We start from the raw sequence: 19,680 nt of genomic DNA, 5'->3' as shown, positions 1-19,680 counted from the left end.
TTAAGATAAATAAAAATGGGTGCAGGAACAGTATACTATACATATAGTAGCACACATTTTAAGGCTGTTTCTTTCTATTAATTCTCCCCTTCAATCAGGTCTACTTTACTGGAGTATAAATGTTTCCCCTAAATTCCAGTTCAGGGCAGAACCCTGTTAGAGGAAGGATATTGGGATATAGAATGGAGACTGGACATCAGGAAAAGGAAGAAGGGAAAGAATGAGGTGGGAGACTTGGCAAAAAATGGTGTTAAAAGTCACAATGTTTGCTCTTTCCCATTACTTTGAAAGTTTGCTCTTTACTGTGCTTTTAGTTTTCAGAAACTTTAGTTTGTATTTAGTAACAAGAATTGGTTCAAAATATAGAATTATTGGTTTTCATTAACTCTTCAATGCTTTTTGTTTGCCCCACTGTTCCTCTGACTTCCTGACTGTGAATACTGTCATTATCACAAACCTAGTTTTGCAGATGTGGAAAATTTCATTGATTCTGTATTAATTTAGAATTTTTTTTAACCGTTTTTTCCTAAGTTTTTTCTTGTGTTAAAAAAAGTTAGACAGTATGAAATGTATTTTTAATGGAAAATCACAATAGTAAACACTATAAAATAAACAATATTATCTAATGTAGAAAAGCAAGGCTGGGAAATAATATTTATGAGTATCCTGCTATGTGGCAGTCATCTTTGTTAGATACAATAGTATACGTGGTGCCAATCTTTAAAATATTAATAGGCTGTAACCCCATTTTTTAAATAGGGAGATTCAAAGAGGTTAAAGCTCAAAAGACACATAGCACATGTGGGATCAGAACCCATGACTTTCTTAGTTCATTTTCCACACTACTATGTTGTTACTACTTATGTGGAAAAGTCAATCTGAGGGGATGGTTTCTACATTCATTCCTTATGAATCCTCCCTCAGAGGGGCACTTCTGTCTTTGTATACTGCTGAATTTAATATAAAGCAACTGAATGTTTACCAGTAAATTCATGTCTTTATATTATGCTGAAAAGTAGCCATGCTGACTTGTAGAAAAAAAGGAATAACCGTATACATGACCTTTTATCTCAGTTATAATTTCAAGTAAGAGGATATTATCTCAAGTGGGGGCCAAAAATTCATTTAGCTAATGCATCTTATTTTGTTTGTTTTAACTGCAGAGACTTAGTGATAAAACTGGGCCTGTTGCTCAAGAAAAAAGTTGACACTTGAGAAACATCTAGAAATGGACTATCCTGCTGCGCTAGCACTTCATCTGGCTGCTGTTGCAGTCCCCTTACTACAGCTATGAAGAAATGCAACAAGAAACCAGCTGCACGACAAAGGATTAATTGCCCCAAGAGCATTCTTGTAAGGCTTTGATTGATTTTCTTGTTGCTTTGTTGCACTGAAATGGAATTCCCATATCCCCCACCCCTCACCCACATTTTTTGAATTTTGAAAGAAAATTTAATAGCTAACTTTTGTCATTGAAATAATTTACATGCAATGAGTTTATCAGCCTAAGAGAAATTTAATATAGTTGGTGTACAACTAATTTTGTTATAAATTGGAGAGATGAATAGCAAAACTAAAGACTTGTTCTATTTTTAAACCATTTGATTTTAATGTAAAAGTTGGAACATGAAATATGATCTTTTGTTTGGGTTACAGTATGCTTGCTCTGTGAGTCAAAACAAATTTCAAGGAACTGTCTAATTTCTTCTACTGGAGTTTTATTGGTTAAATATTACAAATAAATAGGTCATCCACTTGGACTTGGCAATCTTTATTATAAAAATTTCCTTTCTAATGGGATTTGGCCAATTTTGGTAATCAAGTTAGGATGGTAAATGTCTGCTTCTGCTAAAGGTAATTTTCTTTTGCTAAATGCTTTTTCTTTAGTGTTAAGACCTACTCATATTTTAAAGAAAGCTTGAGTTCAGTGATTTCTAAGGCTGCTGAGGGAACCAGCTCAATTCAAAGTGAAAGAGGGGCCACTCTGAAACTGCTGGTAGGGTTTGGCCTGAATCAAGTGCCTGTAAGTACCTGCCTTGTGCTGAAGTGGCTCTGGACAGCTGAGCCTGCGCTCTCAGTCCTTGGGAGTAGTAGGGACAGTCGGCGTTGCACCAGCAGCCTTCCCCATGGTTCTGCCTTTATTAAGAACTTTCTATGCCACTGTAGCTAGCTCAGGCAAAACTATTACCTGGGTATTTATCCACTAATGAGTCACAAGAAAAGTGAGTGGATTTGGTAAGAATTTTCTTTTTTTCTTAAGTTAGACAACTTCCCATTATTGACAATGATTTGAAACAAACAAAACAAGACAAAAAACCCACCACTGCAGTTCCTGAAACAGGTGAAATCTGTATTACAGCCCTTCCACGTTGGGTAGCCCCACTCCTGGTGTGACAGTATAGCAGAGTATAAATTAAACAATTGGGGATGTAATCATTGAACTATTCTTAAATGTGTGAATTATTAGTGGAAAAGACCCAGCTGTAATTAGACCTCCACTGTGTACTTAGCTGGAAGAACATGTTAATTCTGCAATATGTCTCTTGGTTAAACATTGCACAGTTCTTACCTCATTTCTGTAAATAAGGTTTTGTGAATCTGTTTTGTATTGTGAAAAATTCATAAGATAACATTGATATTTTGATTTGTAATATTTCTAATTGGTAGATTTAATTGAAAAGTAAAATTAATTTATTTTTATATGTTCAGGGGAATTTTAAAGAAAGTCAAATCTTTTGTAGATAATTAAAAAAAATCGGTGTGGTTTATTTTACTTATTTAACCCACTGGTTGTTATTCTGTAACAATTTGTATAAATGGTAAATTTTGGATGTGTTGTTATTTTACTTAGATGTAAAATTCTACATGTATTAAAATGTACAAAGTTTTTGTTAATAAAATTTAATAATGTTTATAACTCTGCCTTTTTTCCCAGTTTTATTAAGATACACTTGACATACAGCACAGTAGGAGTTTAAGGTGGACAGCGTAATAATTTGACTTACATATAGTGTGAAATGATGACCACAGTAAGCGTAGTTAACATCCATCATCTCATACAGATAATAAAAAAAGAGAATGACAAAAAGAGTGTTTTCCTTGTGATGAGAACTCTTAGAATTTACTCTCTTTAACCACTTTCCTGTATATCGTGTACAGCAGACTTAACAACAGTCATCATGTTGTACTTTTACAGTCCTAGTACTTATTTATCTTATAACTGGAAATCTGAACTGTTTGACCACCTTTGTCCAGTTCCCTCTCCCTCAACCCCCACCTCTTTTCTATGAGTTAAATTTTGTTCTTTTAATAAGATTCCACATATGAGATCATACAGTATTTGTCTTTCTCTGTTTGACTTAATTCACTTAGCACAGTGCCTTCAAGGTCATCCATGTTGTCACAATAGCAGGGTTTCCTTCCTTTTTTATGGCTGAATAATATTCTATCATACATTGTATGTATGTATATGTGTGTGTATAGACACATATATATATACACACACAAATACATACAGACTCATATACCACAACTTCATCCATCAGTGGACATTTAGGTTATTTCCATATCTTGGCTATTGTGAGTAATGCTGCTATGAACATATAGGGGTATAGATATCTCTTTAACATAAGTGGTTTTCTTTCCTTTGGATATGTTCCCAGAAGTGAGGTTGCTGGATCAGATGGTAGTTTTATAATAGCCATTCTAACAGGCATGAGGTGATATCTCATTGTGATTTTGATATGCATTTCCCTGATGATTAGTAATGTTGAGGAACTTTTCAAGTGACTTTTCATGTATCTGTTGGCCATCTGTATGTCTTCTTTGGAAAATGTCTGTTGAGGTCCTTTGCCCATTTTAAGATTGGATTATTTGGTTTATTTTTGTTTTTTTCTGTTGAGTTGTCTGAGTTCTTTATGTATTTTGGATATTAATCCCTTATCAGATACATGATTTGCAAATATTTTTTCCCATTCTATAGGTTGTCTTTTTCAGTTTTTTGTTATATCTTCTTGATGGATTGACCCCTTTATCATTATATAATGACCTTCTTTGTCTCTTTTTATCATTTTTAGTTTAAAATCTATTTTGTCTGATATATGTAAGTACAGCTACCTCTCCCTGCTTCTTTTTGGTTAGTTTTGCTTGAGATGTCTTTTTCCATCACTTCACTCTCAGTTAATTGTCTTAAAGGCTAAAGCAAGTCTCTTGTAGGCAGCAGCATGTTGTTGGATCTTGTGTTTTTATCCATTCAGCCATTCTTTTTATTTTTATTGGAGAATTTAATCTATTTTTGTTTAAAGTAATTATTGACAGGTATGGACTTGCTGTTGCCATTTTGTTCATTGTTTTCTGGCTGTTTTGTAGACCCATTGTTCCTTGTTCCTTATCCTGCTGTCTTTCTGTGTTTTGATGTCTTTGGGTATCAGTATGCTTTGACTTCTCTATCATGTTCTTTTTGTGTAATTACTACAGATTTTTCCCATGTGGTTTCATGAGTCTTACATAAAATATCTTAAAATTATAATACACCCTATTTTTTTTTTTTTTTAAATTTATTTATTTATGGCTGTGTTGGGTCTTCGTTTCTGTGCGAGGGCTTTCTCTAGTTGTGGCAAGTGGGGGCCACTCTTCATCACGGTGCGCGGGCCTCTCACTATCGCGGCCTCTCTTGTTGCGGAGCACAGGCTCCAGACGCGCAGGCTCAGTAGTTGTGGCTCACGGGCCTAGTTGCTCCGCAGCATGTGGGATCTTCCCAGACCAGGGCTCGAACCCGTGTGCCCTGCATTGGCAGGCGGATTCTCAACCACTGCGCCACCAGGGAAGCCCATACACCCTATTTTAAAATGACAACAACTTAGATAGCTGTCCTAAGCTTCACACTTTTACTTCTCCTCCCCTCACATTTTATGTTACTGATATTACAGTTTACATGTTTTTCATATTGTGTATCCAATAACAGATTTTTATAGTTATGATTCTTTTTACTGTTTGTTTTTTAACTTTTAGAGTTGTAAGTGAATTATGCACCACCATTACCATATTATAGAATCTAATTTTGAATGTATATTTACCATGATCATTGAATTTTATGGTACCTTCTTATATTTTATAATGTTAATCAGCATCCTTTTACTTCCACTCAACTCCCTTTAGGATTTCTTATAAAGCAGGTCTCCTGGTGATGAGCTCCCTCAGCTTCTGCTTGTTCAGGAAAATCTTTACCCCTTCTTCATTTCTGAAGAACAGTTTTGCCTGATACAGGCTTCTTGGTTGACAGTTTTTTACTTTCAGTATTTCGAATGTATCATCCCATCTCTCCTGGCCTGAAGTTTCTTTTGAGAAATTTGCTGATAGTCTTATGGGGTTTCCCTTGTATGTAACTTCTCTCTTGTCTCTTGTTGCTTTCAAAATTATTTGTCTTTGACTTTTGATATTTTTAATGTGTTTCAGTGTAGCCCTATTTAGGCTCAACCTATTTGGGGTCTATTGGGCCTCATGGATCTGTTAATTTCTCTCCCCAGGTTTGGGAAGCTTTTTCACATTATTGCTTTGAACATACATTCTGTCCCTTTCGCTTTCTCTTCTCCTGAAATTCCCATAATGCAGGTATTGGTTCTTTTGATTGTGCCCCATAAGGCTTTCTTCACTCTTTTTCTTTTTTTTTCCTTTTGCTCTTCTGACTGGGTAATTTCAAATGTCCTGTCTTCTAGGTCATTGATTGTTTCTCCTGCATGGTCGTCTGATTTTGAAGCTCTCTGTTGAATGCTTCAGTTCAGTCATTGTATTTTTCAGCTCTAGGATTTTTGTTTGCTTTTAATGGCTTCTATTTCTTTGTTGAACTTCTCATTTTGTTCACATATTGTTTTCCTAATTTCGTTTAGCTGTGTGTCCTTGTAGTTCACTTAAAGTTCAAGAGGATTATTCTGAATTCTTTGTCTGATAGTTCATAGATCTCCATTGCTTTAGCATCAGTTACTAGTCTACTTTGGTGGTGTCACGCTTACCTGAATTTTTGTGATCCTTGATTCCTTATGTTGGTATCTGAGCATTTGAGTAAGTGGGCTCCTCTTCCAGATTTTACAGGTTCATTTTGGCAGAGACAGTTTTTCACCAGTCAGCCCTGTTGGGGTTTCTGGATGTGTCTGCTGGTACATGTTTGTGGGCAGGGGGGGGCCCTGCTATATCAGGGTCTACTTTGGGGCAAGGCCACTGCCCAGAACCCTGAGGTGGGGGGCAGGGGTGGTGGTGCTGCTGAGAGCGCTTGGATAGGAAAGCGGGCTTGTTCCCCTGCCCTAGTAAGGCTGTAGGACGGGCTTTGCTGTTGCCTGGGGTCTCTGGTCAGGCCCATCAGACTGTCGGGACGGGGCACTATACCCAGTATTAAGCGGGGCTCTGAGTTAGCTGCCCTCCCTGGAGGGGCAGCATTGTTTGGGGGCCCTAATTAGGCCAAACTGTGTGCTGAATTCCCTGGTCAGACAGGGCCGCCGGTGTTGCTCTGCAGACAGGGAAGCACAGGCTGTGCACTGTTTAAGTGCCACTGTAAGCACGGCTCTCGGATGGGCTACACAGCTTGCTGTGTGCTCTGGTCAGGCTTCCGGGGCGAGAGGGCGGGCAGCTGTATTCAGCAGTGGGTGGGGCTACAAATTAGTTCCCCTGCCCAGGTGGAGTGGGAGAACTGGCTCCAAGACAGGTAAGGCGCTTCGTGGTCTCGACTCTAGCCGACCGGCGTCTCAAGTTTCCTGGCTGAACAGGGCCGCTGGATCTGCTCGGCAGAGCTCTGCCCCTGCTGGACTCGGCTCCAGGGCTCCAGCAGGGCTGGGCGGTGCGGCTCTGCCGGCGTTGCGGCCGCCTTCCTGGGCGGGGGGCCGCGGAGCTCCACTCGGCGGCGGGCGGGGCTGTGAGAGAGCTTCCGCGCGGCGCCCACGTGCCCGCGTCCCAGCTGCCTCTCCGGTGGGCGGGGCTCCGAGTGAACTGCGGCCCGCGCGGGGGCAACAGCCGGCTCCGCGCCCCCAGGCCCGCAGCCTGCGCCCTGCCGGGTTCCCTGGTCGGACGTGCTGCCAAAGGCGGGCAGAGCCGCTGGCAGGGACCGCCGCCTGGACTCAGCAGGTAGGTGCTCGGTCGGCCGCGTGCCGGTTGTCGGAAGCCCCACCGTCTTCTCCACCACAGATGCCCAGGGGTCGAGCCCCGCAGCTCCCCCGGTGACGCGGCGGGGTGCAACTGGAGTAGGGGCTCCGGTGAAGCAGCCCACGGTGCTGGGGCGGGGGCGCTGCGTGTCCGCCGGAGGCGCGGTGGGCTCGGGGGCCCTGCTGGCCGGTGCTGTGCGGGCCTGGGGCGGCTCCTCGGACTCTGCCAGCTGAGGCGCGTCGTGGTCTCTGTGGTGCCGGCGGTGCTTCAGCCTCACGCCCGTGGTCTAGGATTTTCTTAGGGGTGTCTTGTCCATGAACAGGTGTTCGTTGTTCTTGTGAGGGCAGTGAGGTCAGGAAGGACCTGTGTCGCCAGCTTGGTGACATCCGTTCTTGTCTGGAGAAGAGGACGCTCCTGAGGCCGTTGGTGCCTCGCGTCGATTCGCTCCAGGAGCCTCTGGGCGCTTTGTGCTTCGGCAGCAGGGTGGTTCCATCTTGAGGTTATTTAAGCTCGCTCGGGAGTAGACGCTGCGCAGCGGCCAAGCCCACCGCGTCCTTGTGTCCGACTCTTAGACATCATTAGGTGAGACAGAGAGAGCCCTGCAAACTGCCGCAGCGGAAAGAGGAAGGAAATAACCACAGTGCAGATGAAAGGAAGATAAATTCCAGATGAGAATTACAGCACATCAATAAAGCTGTATTCATACTTGGTAAAGAGTAAATTCTTGTTTACACAGTTAGCTTTAACCAGAGGCATGTAAATAAAAGAGAAACCCAAGTGGTTCCCGGCTCTCAGTGTGCATCAGGATCACCTGTGGGCCTTGCAAAGGTTCAGACTTAATTGAACCAGAATATACGTGATCTGTGTAACTGGGTCCTCGTAATTAAGAGTTGAATAAACAGGGAAAACTGGTTTAGGCTTTTAACTTTATTAAGGAGCGCATTTTAGGTTCTTGGGAAGACTTCCTTTTTGGTACACGAATGGGAAAATGATGATCTGATTCTGCAAAGTCTTGTCTCCCCCGGGGCTGAGGAGCAGCCTTCCTCCAGAAGGCCGGTGACTCATCGTCATTAGCCGCCTCCTCAGCTTTCGCTCTCCCAGTCCTCGACAGAACGTTACCCGGCGGTGCACCTTTTCAGTTCTCAAACCTGTGTCACTTGTCTGGGCTGTGGGCTTGTGCCTGTGTCTTGGTGTGGCTCCACATGCCTACGCCGCTTTGGGAACTGGCCTGAGGTGCTGGGCGGCCTCATCCCCCCGCCGCGGGAAACGCACCTGGGCTGCTGGCTCCCAGCTTCCCTGCTGAGTTTTGCTCCGGGAAGTTTCTGAGCAGCTGCTGCTCGTTGCCCAGCACAGACCCTCGGGCAGGGGTGCACTGCGTGCCGCCCGGGATGCCACGGGCCGGTTCCCGTCTGGACTGCTTTGCAGAAGTGCTGTGGGAGTGTGCTGGGTCGTGGGGTCGAGAGCACGCGATGGGCGGGCGTGCTGAGAACGCAGGTCGCCAGGTGGCTTTCTTAAGCGCTCCGTCAACCAAGCAGAGGACAGGATGACCACTGCCCCTGGACACTCCCCAAGACAGACAGCGGAGGCCCTGGCACTGTAGGCAAGAGGTGCCTCACGACGGAATGTAACTTTGCTTTTAAAAGTAGGGGATGGACTTTTGTTTCGAATTTGACAACTCTCAGTGAGACACGTACCATTAACCTTAACTTCACTTACTGGAAACAAAACACACATTGATGAAAACCACTTTTGGTATACATCACACTAGGCCTTTCCAAATGAAATAGTTGTGAACTTCTGTAAACATTGGGAAAACGTTAGATTTTTTCAGATAATTTTACCTTGTTAAGAATTCACGCCAACCGTTGTTCCACTTACAGTCCCACCCCTCACCTTGCTATTGGCAACAAAGAAAATGTCTCTTTCATACCGTTAACTGAATGTTTACAATCCCGTAAATTCAGTAAAGACTTCGGTGAACTATGAGCTGCCTTTGGTCACAGTTCGGGCCTGATGAGTCTGTCCTCAGGGGCAGAGCCCGGGTGGTGCTGTGACATCCTTGCAGCTGTGGCCACTCTCTGGCCCCCAGACCTCTGGCTGCTTTGGGCCCGGCGTCCCGCACAGATCCAGGACTGGGGAGCAGACAAACTGAACTGAACTGGTTTGAAGGTTCAGATGAGATCACATGGAGGGTGGGGAAGAAAGGCACGTTTGGGTCCCGTGGGGGAAGTGACCCCCGAGTAGGATCCAGAAACCGCAGGGGTGTTTCGACCAAGCGAAGGCTTTTAGGGGCACGGAATGAACAGGCTCCGTCGCTGGCTCTGGGCTGGAGATGCGTTGTCTTGCTTCTCGGTCCTGTGGGAGGGCTTCCGACCTCTGCTTCCCAGGGAGGGGACCCAGAGGGGCAGACTTCCCAGGCTGTGCTGCGGTGCTGGACGTGAGGGAGGCCCCAGGATTCCTCCGCAGAGAGGACGATGGTTGGCTCGGGCTTGGGGAGGCTGGTCCCCATCAGGCCAGTGCAGGCGGCACAGGCAACGGCCGCGAGGAGGGCGTGCTGGAGGCTGGCCCTCAGGGACCCTGAGGTTTAGAAGGCAGGTGGGAGATGAAGCGCCTGCACAGGGATCTGAGGACGGGCCGGGAGGGCTCCCTGTTTTCTTGAATTACACGCACTTCTTTCCCGAAAAACTTGAGGCTGCAGAAAAGTTGAAAGGTGACGCCGCCCCCTGCTCATCAGGACTGAAGATCCAACCTGAAAACGCCTCCTGGATCCAGTGCTTAGAAAGTGACGAGACCAGGAGCGGTTTGGGTGGCGTGAGCGCCAGGGGTCAGGTGACAGGGAGGGTGGGTCACAGAGCCAGGCCAAGCGAGGAAAGGAGGCACCTCGCGATTGGCGGCTGTGAATGCACAGCGTTCTGGCTCTGCTGGTCCTTCTGAAGTTTGAAGCAAGACGTTCACTTTTTTGCTGATGGAGTTAATTTGGTTTCCCTCAAATTCTGATTGATGCATCTGCTGTTTTTCACTTGGCTCACTGAACAAGCAGACGGATTAATTAGGAGATTTTACATTTTTGGCATCGCCGCTGCTCCTGCCGCAGCGATCTCGCTGGTTCTCCCCCTCCTCCCGGAGCAAGTATGGACAGGTGTTTCCGCAGCTGAACCCTTCGTGTGCGGGCAGTCTGTGAACAAAATAACGTGCAGAGTTTCTTTGCAAACTCTTGGCCTGGCGCACTGGTTCTCCTCCCTCCAGCCGCCTGTGAAGGCGGAGTGTGGACTGGGGCCCCGCCCTGGGTGTCTGGGGGCTCCCGTGAGAAACTGCTGGGCCGTCAGGCTGCTCTCCCTGCCCTTCCCGGGCCCTCTGCCCCGCCTCACCCCTGACGCCCCCCTCCTTCCCAGGCTCTGGGCGAAGCCTCGCAGCTGCCCATCGTGGGCCTTGCGGCTGTTTCAAGAACTGGCCTCTCCCAGCTGCGGATCAGGTGGCCTTGTTGTTCACCCCGATGTGAGCCTTTGACGCTTCAACCGCAGGCGTCAGTGCTCGGTCTTGGGTTTTACTGGGGGCGGAGGGTAGCTCTCTGTGGCCTTCAGCATCGCAGTGGGCAGGCCCGTGACCTCGTAAACGTCGGCCCTCCCTGCCCGCAGCTCTCACAGCTTCGGGCTTCTCAGGTCCTTGGAAGCTTCTTTACTTTCTTCTGATTTATGACCCATGTTTAACTCCTCCCTCAGAACAGTCTTTCTCCATGACTGCAGCCCTTGTTCTGGTTTGGAGTTAATGTCCAAGCCAAGACCCGGAAGGAGGTACCAAGCGGCCCTGCCTCACCCCAGGCTTTGCTCCCGGAGGAAGTGGCCCCTCAGGCCGCTCAGCTGGCTGCAAACAGCTGCTTTCGCTGCTGCCAGGAGCTGGTGCTGAGCGGCGGGGCGGGGTCGGGGGTGGTATTTGGAGCCGACCGGTCCCAGGATTAAAGCAAGTTTGGGTTCGTCATCACCCACCCCAGGCCAGAATCATCCTCTCTCCTGTTATGGAAACACAGCCCCAAGCAAAAACGTCCGCATCCAATGCTTTGGTTCCAGTTTTAACATAACAGGATAGATCTCAGTTTAGCCAGAGGAGAGTTCCAAGGGGGTTTCCTATGCCAGGCCTCTTGAAACAGGAGACCAGCTTGGGTCAGACGTCTGGAGGCATCTAGTTGTCACTGCGGGAACATCGTCCTTTGTGAGACAGATTGGAACCAAGATAATTTGGGATAAACAATTTGATATTTTATCTTAAATTTTACAAAATATTTCTTTTTGAGTTACAACAGAAAAGAAAGCATGGCAGAGATTGTTCGTGTTCCTTTGTAACTTAGGTCATACAAAATTTAAAAATGACTCAGACTAGAAAACAAACTTCTGGTTACCAAAGGGGAAAGGGGGTGGGTGGGGAGGGATAAATTAGGAGTTTGGGATTAGCAGTTACGACTGTATATAAAGTAGATAACAAGGTCCTACTGTGTAGGATAGGAACTGTATTCAATATCCTGTAATAAACCATAATGGAAAAGAATATGAAAAAGAATATATATATATGTATATGTATAACTGAATCACTTTGCTGTCCATCAGAAACTAACACAGCATTGTAAGTCAGCTATACTTCATTAAAAAAGACGACCCCCTCATTGCCACTCAAATCTTTGTCCATTTCATTTTGTAAAAGCAGGATTTCTTTTTAAACTCTACTAACCAAAGATGGGCTTAATTGAGTTTGAACGCCTGTAATAATCCAGGGCATACTGACCCTCAGGCTCCTGGCTTATGACAGGTGGTGAAGGCAAGAGGTGAGCAGTCAACCTTCCCTGCAGAAGAATGTCCTTTTGTTCATTCCTGTAGCAGTTCCTGAAGTGGGAGGACACGGAGGGCGTGAGGAAGGGAGCTGGACCCGCGGGTCCCTGCTGAGGCTGGAGGGTCTCAGAGCAGCCAGGCCAGGTGCTCAGTGGGGGGAGCGGGAGGAGGGGCTGCCCTGCTCCCCCACTTCCCACCAGGGGAGGCGACGGCCCCGGGACTGGCCCCTGGCTCTCTCTGGACACACTGGTAGCTTCCCCCTGGGGATCCGATTGCTAACGTGGTTTCCCTTTTTCTGTCCTACATGAAGCCATTCTCTCTCTCCCCAGACCAGAGGGGAAAATAATTGCAGCCGTTCAGTTTTACAGCGTGTTAATTTAGCTCTCCGGTGAATCAAGTCGAAGGCTGAGGGCCAAGCAGTTTATTCAAACAGGAGGCTGGGACTCCTGCCAAGACAGTGGGGTGGCTTCCAGGCCGGCCGCGCCGTGATCCCAGCTACAGGTGGAGCTGCGGGGGCGGCGGCGGCGGCGGGAGGGGAGGCCGTGCGGCAAAGCGCTAGAGGGGGCTGCGGCCCGGGCAGCCGCGGGAGCGCACGGGGAGCCTGCCTGACGCTGGCAGGAGCCCCCCGGTCGGGATGGGCCCGACTCAGGTGGGTCCCCGTGCCCCCGGGGGCACCAGGGCTCAGGGTCAGCACAGTCGCTCCGTCCTCGCGTTTTCTCGGCCACAAGAGAGCAAAACGAACGCGGACGCCTCCGAGCCATCGGGGATGGGGGTGTGGTTCAGAGTCGTCCCCCCCCCCATCCCCCGCCAGGGACCTCTGGGACCAGCCATCCTCCAGCAGCCCCTCACAGACGGGTGACCATGTAACGTGCAGTCCAGACTGGGTGCACGGAGACAGGTATAAACTGAGACTGTCCTGGGCCACTTGGGACCTGTGGTCACCCTGTGTGTATAGAACATCACAACTTAAACTGTGCCGTTTAAGTGTGAGAAAAAAACCTAACAACTACCCTACAGGTGGAAGTAGGGCTGTGGTGGTTGGTATTTTAAAGGGATGAGTTATCTACTTTCAAAAGGGGTGGGTGGACTTGGTGTGAGGGCAGGGCTGGCACATACCAAGAGGCAAGAGGCCTTTTTAAGGCGTCCGGAACATCGACTGGGGAAAGCTGCTTATGATTTATTCTAAAACTGAGATAGGAACCCAGGAGGAGACTCGGCCCATGGGGTCAATATTCCAGTCGAAACGGATCCCGTCTTGTGGGACGGGACGTTTGCCAGGCACACATGGGTCAGTCAAGGAGATAAGAGCGCAAGACTTCTAGGTGGTTCCTGAGCAAATGTCACGGAAGCACCAGGTTGTCCACTGGGAACCTCAGTTCTTAGTAACAAAGCATCGTGAGGCACAGCCAGGAAAGAACACAGGCCTGCCAGCCCCGCCGGGCCCTGGGCAGCGGGTGGCAGCACCTGGCCTTGAAGCAGCGTTGGCTGCTGGCGGGAACCTGCTAGAACAGTCAGGGGCTTCGTGAGGACACAGGAGGGAACGTGTGAATGGGCTTGAAAACCGGTGCCGTCGGTGGTGTGAAGAACGGAGCTGTAAGCTTTTGCCCCAGTGGAGAAAGTAAATGTCAGTCACTACAGGACAAAGGGCCCGGTTCTCTGGGAAGATGAGGGCAGATACCCCAAGCTGTGCGGGGCCGGGGGGCGCAGGTGGGCGGTGCGTGCTGGGGCCAGGCCAGTGCTTTCCAAGCCCCGCACGAAGAGACACCTCCTGCTGTTCCCTCTGCCAGGGTCTGAGTGGGGTGGGGACTCTGAGGTCGAATTCTGGGCCTCTTTTTGTCAGAGGCCAAGTCTGAGGATTCTCCTTGTACCACGTGGGCCCCTGGTGGGCTGCAGTCAGAGTAAACACTTAAGCAGAGGCCTGAGTTAACCTTTTTGGGTAAGGAACCTTTGGGGCAACTGGTGAAAGATGTGTACCCTCTCTCCAGAAAACCACACGTCCAAAAGAATAAAGACTTTGCATACCTTTGGCAGGGTTCCCAGACCACCGGGGTCTATACAGTGCCCAGGACTCCCGGGGCCCAGGCTAGGGATTCCTGCCTGTGAGGGACCAAATGAGCATGGCTGGTGGCCTGTCAGCCCTGCTACCTGCGTCTGCAGCCACTGAAAAGATGGTAACAGGAAGCCTGGATGGTCAGATAGAAAAAGAACATTTATTGTGTTCAACAAGCCAGATTATCATCGTAACAACCTATGCAGCAGCCGCCGTTATTCCCTATTTTTCCAGATAAGGAATCGAGACAAAGAGGTAAGACAAGGCACTGATGTCACACAGCTTGGAGGTGTGACTAGATAGATAAGGTCACAAGGCGGGGCTGAGGAGTGGGTTTAGGGAGCACTTCCCTGGGGCATCAGGAAGGAGAGGGGGGCCGTGCCTGGTCCCCATGTGACCTGTGTTGGGAACCCCTTTTGGAGGTGCCATTGCTTTCCCGACCGTGACCTCGCTCAGACCGAACCCCACGGGTCTCCTGTGTGCAGCTGAGCTCCTGAGCCCTGCCCCACCCGGCCCACTGGTCCTTACTTCAACAAAACTCAGCAGCTCCAGGTCCCCCAAATAGGGGAGGCCACACAGAAAGGGGCTGGTGGCAGGGACAGTCATCAGTAGAAAACCACGCTAGAAGACTCCTCCTTAGCGAGTGTGCAAAAGACGAGGTTGGTAGGCAAATAAGGGCATTTCATCCTAAATTGTACCTCTTAAGGCATCTTGGGACCCCTGTGGGGCTCTCCCCACACTGGAAGCCCAGAAATCTGGTCATGGGATTTGGGGGTGCATGCAACAGAAACCCATTTCAAAGTACCATAAGTGAAAAGGGTGATTTCATGGAAGGATGCTCACAGAATGTCACAGGCTGGACAACCAAGCTGTGTGACAAGCCTGACCCTGGACTCGGAGACAGGATGGACCCAAGGCCTGGAAAGCAGCCAGAACAACCCCTTCCTGATTCCCTCCATGCACCAGCTTCTTCCTCTGAGACGTCCCACACCAATGGGGAGTGGGCCTTGGCCCGAAGCGAATGCACAGTAATAACCTCATGGCCCCATTGGCTCCAGGAGAAAGTTCTGGGGCAGAAGCTGTTGGCTCTGGTGCCGCCCGTGACCGGCTCTTGTTTGTTCTTAGAAAGAGGCCTCCTGACATGCAGGCCAGGCGGCCTCTCCCTCCCCAGCTGCCTCCCCTTCCCGGCCAGGATGAGGCTCAGGGGGGCTGCTGCCCGAGGACTCAGTTCACGAAAACAGTGACTTGGAGCAGTTTCTCCACTGCTCTTTTTGACGTCGCAGAGGCGGCAGGTCCTCCACAGCAGCAGAGGCGGGCCTTCCTGGAGCCACGTGTGCGCTGCTCCGGCTGAAAGGTTACAGAGCCAGCGTGGCCGCTGCCACCCGAACCTTCTCCGGGAATCTAACCTCATTTCACTCCTTAGAGAAAAACGATGTCTTTATAGCTATTTTATCAGATCACCTCCCTGAAATGTGTTCTGGTGATCTTTTTTTTTTAATTTGTTTTTTATTTATTTATTTTTGGCTGCATTGGGTCTTCGTTGCTGCGCGCGGGCTTTCTCTAGTTGCGGCGAGCGGGGGCTACTCCATTGCGGTGCGTGGGCTTCTCAGTGCAGTGGCTTCTCTTGTTGTGGAGCACGGGCTCTAGGTGCGCGGGCTTCAGTAGTTGTGGCCCGCGGGCTCTCGAGCGCAGGCTCAGTAGTTGTGGCTCATGGGCTTAGTCGCTCCGCGGCATCTGGGATCTTCCCGGACCAGGGCTCGAACCCGTGTCCCCTGCATTGGCAGGTGGATTCTCAACCACTGCGGCACCAGGGAAGCACTGTTCTGGTGATCTTAATGGTTTTCAAGTTTAGGCAATTTGTACTTCAGCAAACTGCTTTCAGCCCTGAGCAAATGACAGATTTAAAAAGGAGCACTCAGCTGATGGTGATGGTTCAGTCAAAAGTAACAGCACAAAATAGTGATTTTTAACTTAGGTATTGAAAAGTGGGACCCAGTGTCATCAGATCCGGAAAACCTTGCCTATGTGTTGTCTGGAAATTCTATCTGTTGCGTATGCATTTCTACCAAACCATCCAAACTTAGAGTTTATTACTTATGTCCTTGTGCATTTAGACTTATTTTTTTCTACATACATATAACATATGCATATACATACAGTTAAGATAACCCCACACTACTCCCAGCCAGCTAGCTCAATACAAAGCTGTTTTTTTCTCCCAAATACTGGCATCCTGCTACTCGTTAGCTGGTGTGATCTTTGGTCAAAGAAACACATTAAGTTTTCATTCTTACACATTAGTTCACTCATATGTTCCTTCAAAATCATACATTTGCCTGACTGTTAGAAAGCACTATTCAGTTTGTTCCCCAGGAAATTAAACTTTGCAGTGATGAGAGAGAAAATAATCTATAAAATACCCAAATCTGATTTTTTCTCCTTTAACACAGTATTTGTTTAAACAATGTAGCACAACATTTATTTTACATTTTTAATTTTTTTTTTACTAAGGCACGTGACGTATAGAAATAGTGAGGTACAAAATGCAAATTTCTGCATAAGATTTTTAAAATAATCCTTTTGGAAAAGAAGGTAAACATCATCTTCCAGAAGATTCAGCTTTTAGCTTGTTTCTTCTTTTGGACCAGTTCAACCAGCAGCTTGTATCTAGCGATACAGTCTTCCTGGAGGGAGAGAGAGAGAGAGACAGACAGAGAGTTGACAGTTACAATCAGAGGGACCCTCGTGGGGTGAGCCTGCTGTGCCCAGTGCTGACCAAGGGCTGTCCTGTCCACCTGGAATTCCCTGGGTGCCCGGGCGGGAGGTGCGATGTGCACCCTGGGGGAGGGGCCGGTGGCTGCCGTCTGTTGGACGGAGACTTTGGTTACTGTGATGGTGACTTTCGACTCACCAGTGGCACTTAACATTTTAACATTTCACCGTTTCGTCACAACACATTACTTCAGAGAAACGAAAAACCTTGAGGCCCGGCCTCCACAACATCATTCTCATTATGGTTTGCCTCTCCCTGGGGGCCCCTGGGACCTTCCTGCGGTAGGGCCACGTCGGCCCAGCCCCACGGGCTACTGCGGGGAGTGTGCCCTGCTCTTCCTCCGGCTCGTGCCAGCCCCGCCGAGGTCTTCCAGCCTTCCACTCAGGCTACAGAACTAGCAGCTTCAGACGCCAGCTGCCTGTCGCTGTCAGCCCTTGGGGTGAGGACCCCTGATGAAGCAGAGGAAGGGCCTCACTGCTCTCTTGTGTATCACAAGGTACTTTCCATAATCCATTTCTGTTTCTGTTCAAAAACACCCCAAGGGCACTGTTCGCCTTCACTAACTTAAGGTCGCACGAGAACTGGTTTGTGCTCCGCAGCAGACGACTTTATCAGCGGCCCTGGGCAGAGAATGGGTGTTCATTCTCTTCCTGGGGTTTTGGCTTAGTAGTGTTCTGAGAGAATCTTCTAATAAGTGCCTCTTCTGCAGCCCCCAGGGCCACCTGCCTAAAGTGTCACCCTTTCCCTAACAGCCGAGCCGCCCGGCCGGCCCAGCGCTCTGGGGTGGGGGGATGCGGGGACCCTGGGCTCTGAGCAGCAGGCCTGCCAGGGTCGGGGGCCCAGCCCAGCCCCGTGTGGGCCTCAGGCAGAGGCTCCTCCTTCAGGCCCAGGGCTCCCAGCGGCTTGCGGGCCACTTCCAGGGAGTCGCCCTGTAGCGGGCGAGCCAGCAGGCAACCTCCCCTGGACCTGGTTCTGACGTGGAGGCTTAAGGGGAACACCTGCAGGATAATAAACAGTGCTGCACATTCCTCCCTGAACCAGGAAGGTTTCCAAACCCCACGGCAATGAGTTTCTGAGTGTGCTATCCGCAGGAATCCACGGTTCCAGCTCCTTCATTTTAAGCCAGTGTCAATTCATCACACATGTAAATGCCTGTGTCCCGACAGACGCTAAAGAAATTCAGGGAAAATAATTACTTCTGGCAAACCAGTTGGAGGGGCTGGGAGGATCTGTGTTTCTCAAATAGATCAACTGCTAATGGTTTATTTTTCTCCCCGGGAATTCTCAACTTCCTCATTTTAAAGTAGGTGATAGATAACTAGACCTGTACGCACAGGGACATCCATGGCCACGAGCTAGATTTTCCGACATCGAATTTCAATTAAAAAAAAAATGTAAATGAACATCAGTGTACCCACAGGCTACTGAGTGATGGGCACAGAAGGCAAAGGAGACTGGTTCTTTTGATTTCTCTGTGTTCCTGGTGCCTCAGACGAAGGGTATGGCTACGAGGAAAGACGCCCAGGAGGCTGTCAGGAAAGGCTGGAGTTGAAAAGATCACACCGGAGGCTCTGCATCTCCCAACTGTCGGAGCAGAAGACAGAGGCCGGACGGGGCCTGACTTCCCACAGGGGCTGCCCCTCTTCCCTCCTATCTGAGTTGGCATTTGGGAACTCTCTGCAGATGTGTTTAAATAGACACTAAAAGCTGTACACAGGGAGGAAAGGGCTACAGAGGACAAGCTGGATCCTGATCCTGAGGGCAACCTCTCCCTGACCCCGCCCCCAACATTGCTTCCAGCCTTTGGTCCACAGGTGCTGCCGCTGAGTCCAGACAACTTACACGGCAGAACTGGTGACCATGGCGACGCCGGCCGCCACACGTGTTCCCCGGGTTAAAGAGCTGTGAAGCGCTGGAGGGGCTCGTGATTCTGTGGGAAACCACCTCCTTGCTGGCCGAAGAGAGCCTCCGCCTGCGAGGGGGCCCTGGCCCTGCGCGGCCCTCACGGCGACAAGGACGCTGCCCGGCTGTCCCTGCCCCGCCCCGCCCCCGCCGAGCGAACGCTCCAGAAGGTTGGCGGGATTGCTGTGGGGGAAGGTTATGATCTATGCGTGGGGTTTTCGCTGAGAAAACATAACTGGTCTGTATAACGATTCAACTTGGAATCTTGACCTCATTTACACTAAGCAGTCGAGTGCAGATTCCCAGGCTCTCGGGAGACATCTAGTGGAAGGTAACTGGCAGGTAAGAGATGAGGCGGATAGAAAGACGCGTAGGAGGAGGGAAAGTCGGTGGACCCGCTGCGGCCGCGTCCGTGTGATCTAGACCCGCTCGGAGGCCTTCCTTCCCGGCGTCACCCACCTTACTCTTGGACGGGACACACTTGGCTATTTTGTCCCAGCGGTCAGAGGATCCCTTTGGGTACTGCTGTAATGCTAGCTCCAGAAGTTTCTGTTGGTTCTGAGTCCAGGGCTCCTCCGCGGCTCGCGCTCGCTCTCTCTTCTGGCTCTCGTCGTCGCTGGACTCGTGCTGTTCCGACATGTCGAAGTCCTTCTGCCTCTTTCCCCGGACCTTCTCCTCCGGCTCGGGCGGCCGGGCTGGCCTCCGCCTCCGAGGCCGGCTCTCCTCCGCGGCCTCCGGCTCGGCCTCCTCCTCGCCGTCCTCCTCCTCCTCCTCCTCCTCCTCCCGCTCCCCGGCCTGCTTGGCCTCCTCCCGCTGGGTGATGATGTCGTCCGGCAAGGTCGTGGCGGCCTTGGGGGGCCTGGAGTTCTGGGCTGTGGATCTGAGTTCGGAGAGTCTGACCATCCCTGTGAGAAAGGACACACAGAGGGGAAGGGCAAGGTCAGTTCCGGTGACAAGAGTCAGGACAGCTGCCTTCACCACAGCAGACAGTGCGCTGGACATTTTGCATG

The 19,680-nt window shown here is 49.3% G+C and overlaps 2 protein-coding genes across 12 annotated transcripts in view; one reads left to right on the top strand and one right to left on the bottom strand.

Moving 5' to 3' along the window:
• The window catches only part of MLLT10 (MLLT10 histone lysine methyltransferase DOT1L cofactor), a 252,759-nt gene extending 249,968 nt beyond the window's left edge, over positions 1-2,791 (top strand). For 9 of the 10 annotated variants that reach the window (XM_059911217.1, XM_059911207.1, XM_059911201.1 and 6 more), the window contains one exon: positions 1,164-2,791. In XM_059911217.1, coding sequence (XP_059767200.1) covers positions 1,164-1,208 — 45 coding nt within the window. In that variant the 3' untranslated portion in view covers positions 1,209-2,791. The remainder of the gene's footprint in view (positions 1-1,163) is intronic. The other variant, XM_059911248.1, reaches the window with a different exon arrangement.
• An 11,342-nt stretch (positions 2,792-14,133) lies between these two features.
• Positions 14,134-19,680, bottom strand: part of DNAJC1 (DnaJ heat shock protein family (Hsp40) member C1) — a 360,201-nt gene continuing 354,654 nt past the window's right edge. For both annotated transcript variants that reach the window (XM_059911166.1, XM_059911157.1), the window contains exons 11-12: positions 19,130-19,575; positions 14,134-16,679 (exon numbers count right to left, since the gene is read on the bottom strand). In XM_059911166.1, the coding sequence (XP_059767149.1) occupies positions 16,611-16,679; positions 19,130-19,575 (515 nt within the window). In that variant the 3' untranslated portion in view covers positions 14,134-16,610. The remainder of the gene's footprint in view (positions 16,680-19,129; positions 19,576-19,680) is intronic.

Source organism: Balaenoptera ricei, chromosome 2, assembly GCF_028023285.1.
Source record: "Balaenoptera ricei isolate mBalRic1 chromosome 2, mBalRic1.hap2, whole genome shotgun sequence".
NCBI lineage: Eukaryota > Metazoa > Chordata > Mammalia > Artiodactyla > Balaenopteridae > Balaenoptera > Balaenoptera ricei.
This window is presented reverse-complemented; position numbering and strand designations above follow the sequence as displayed.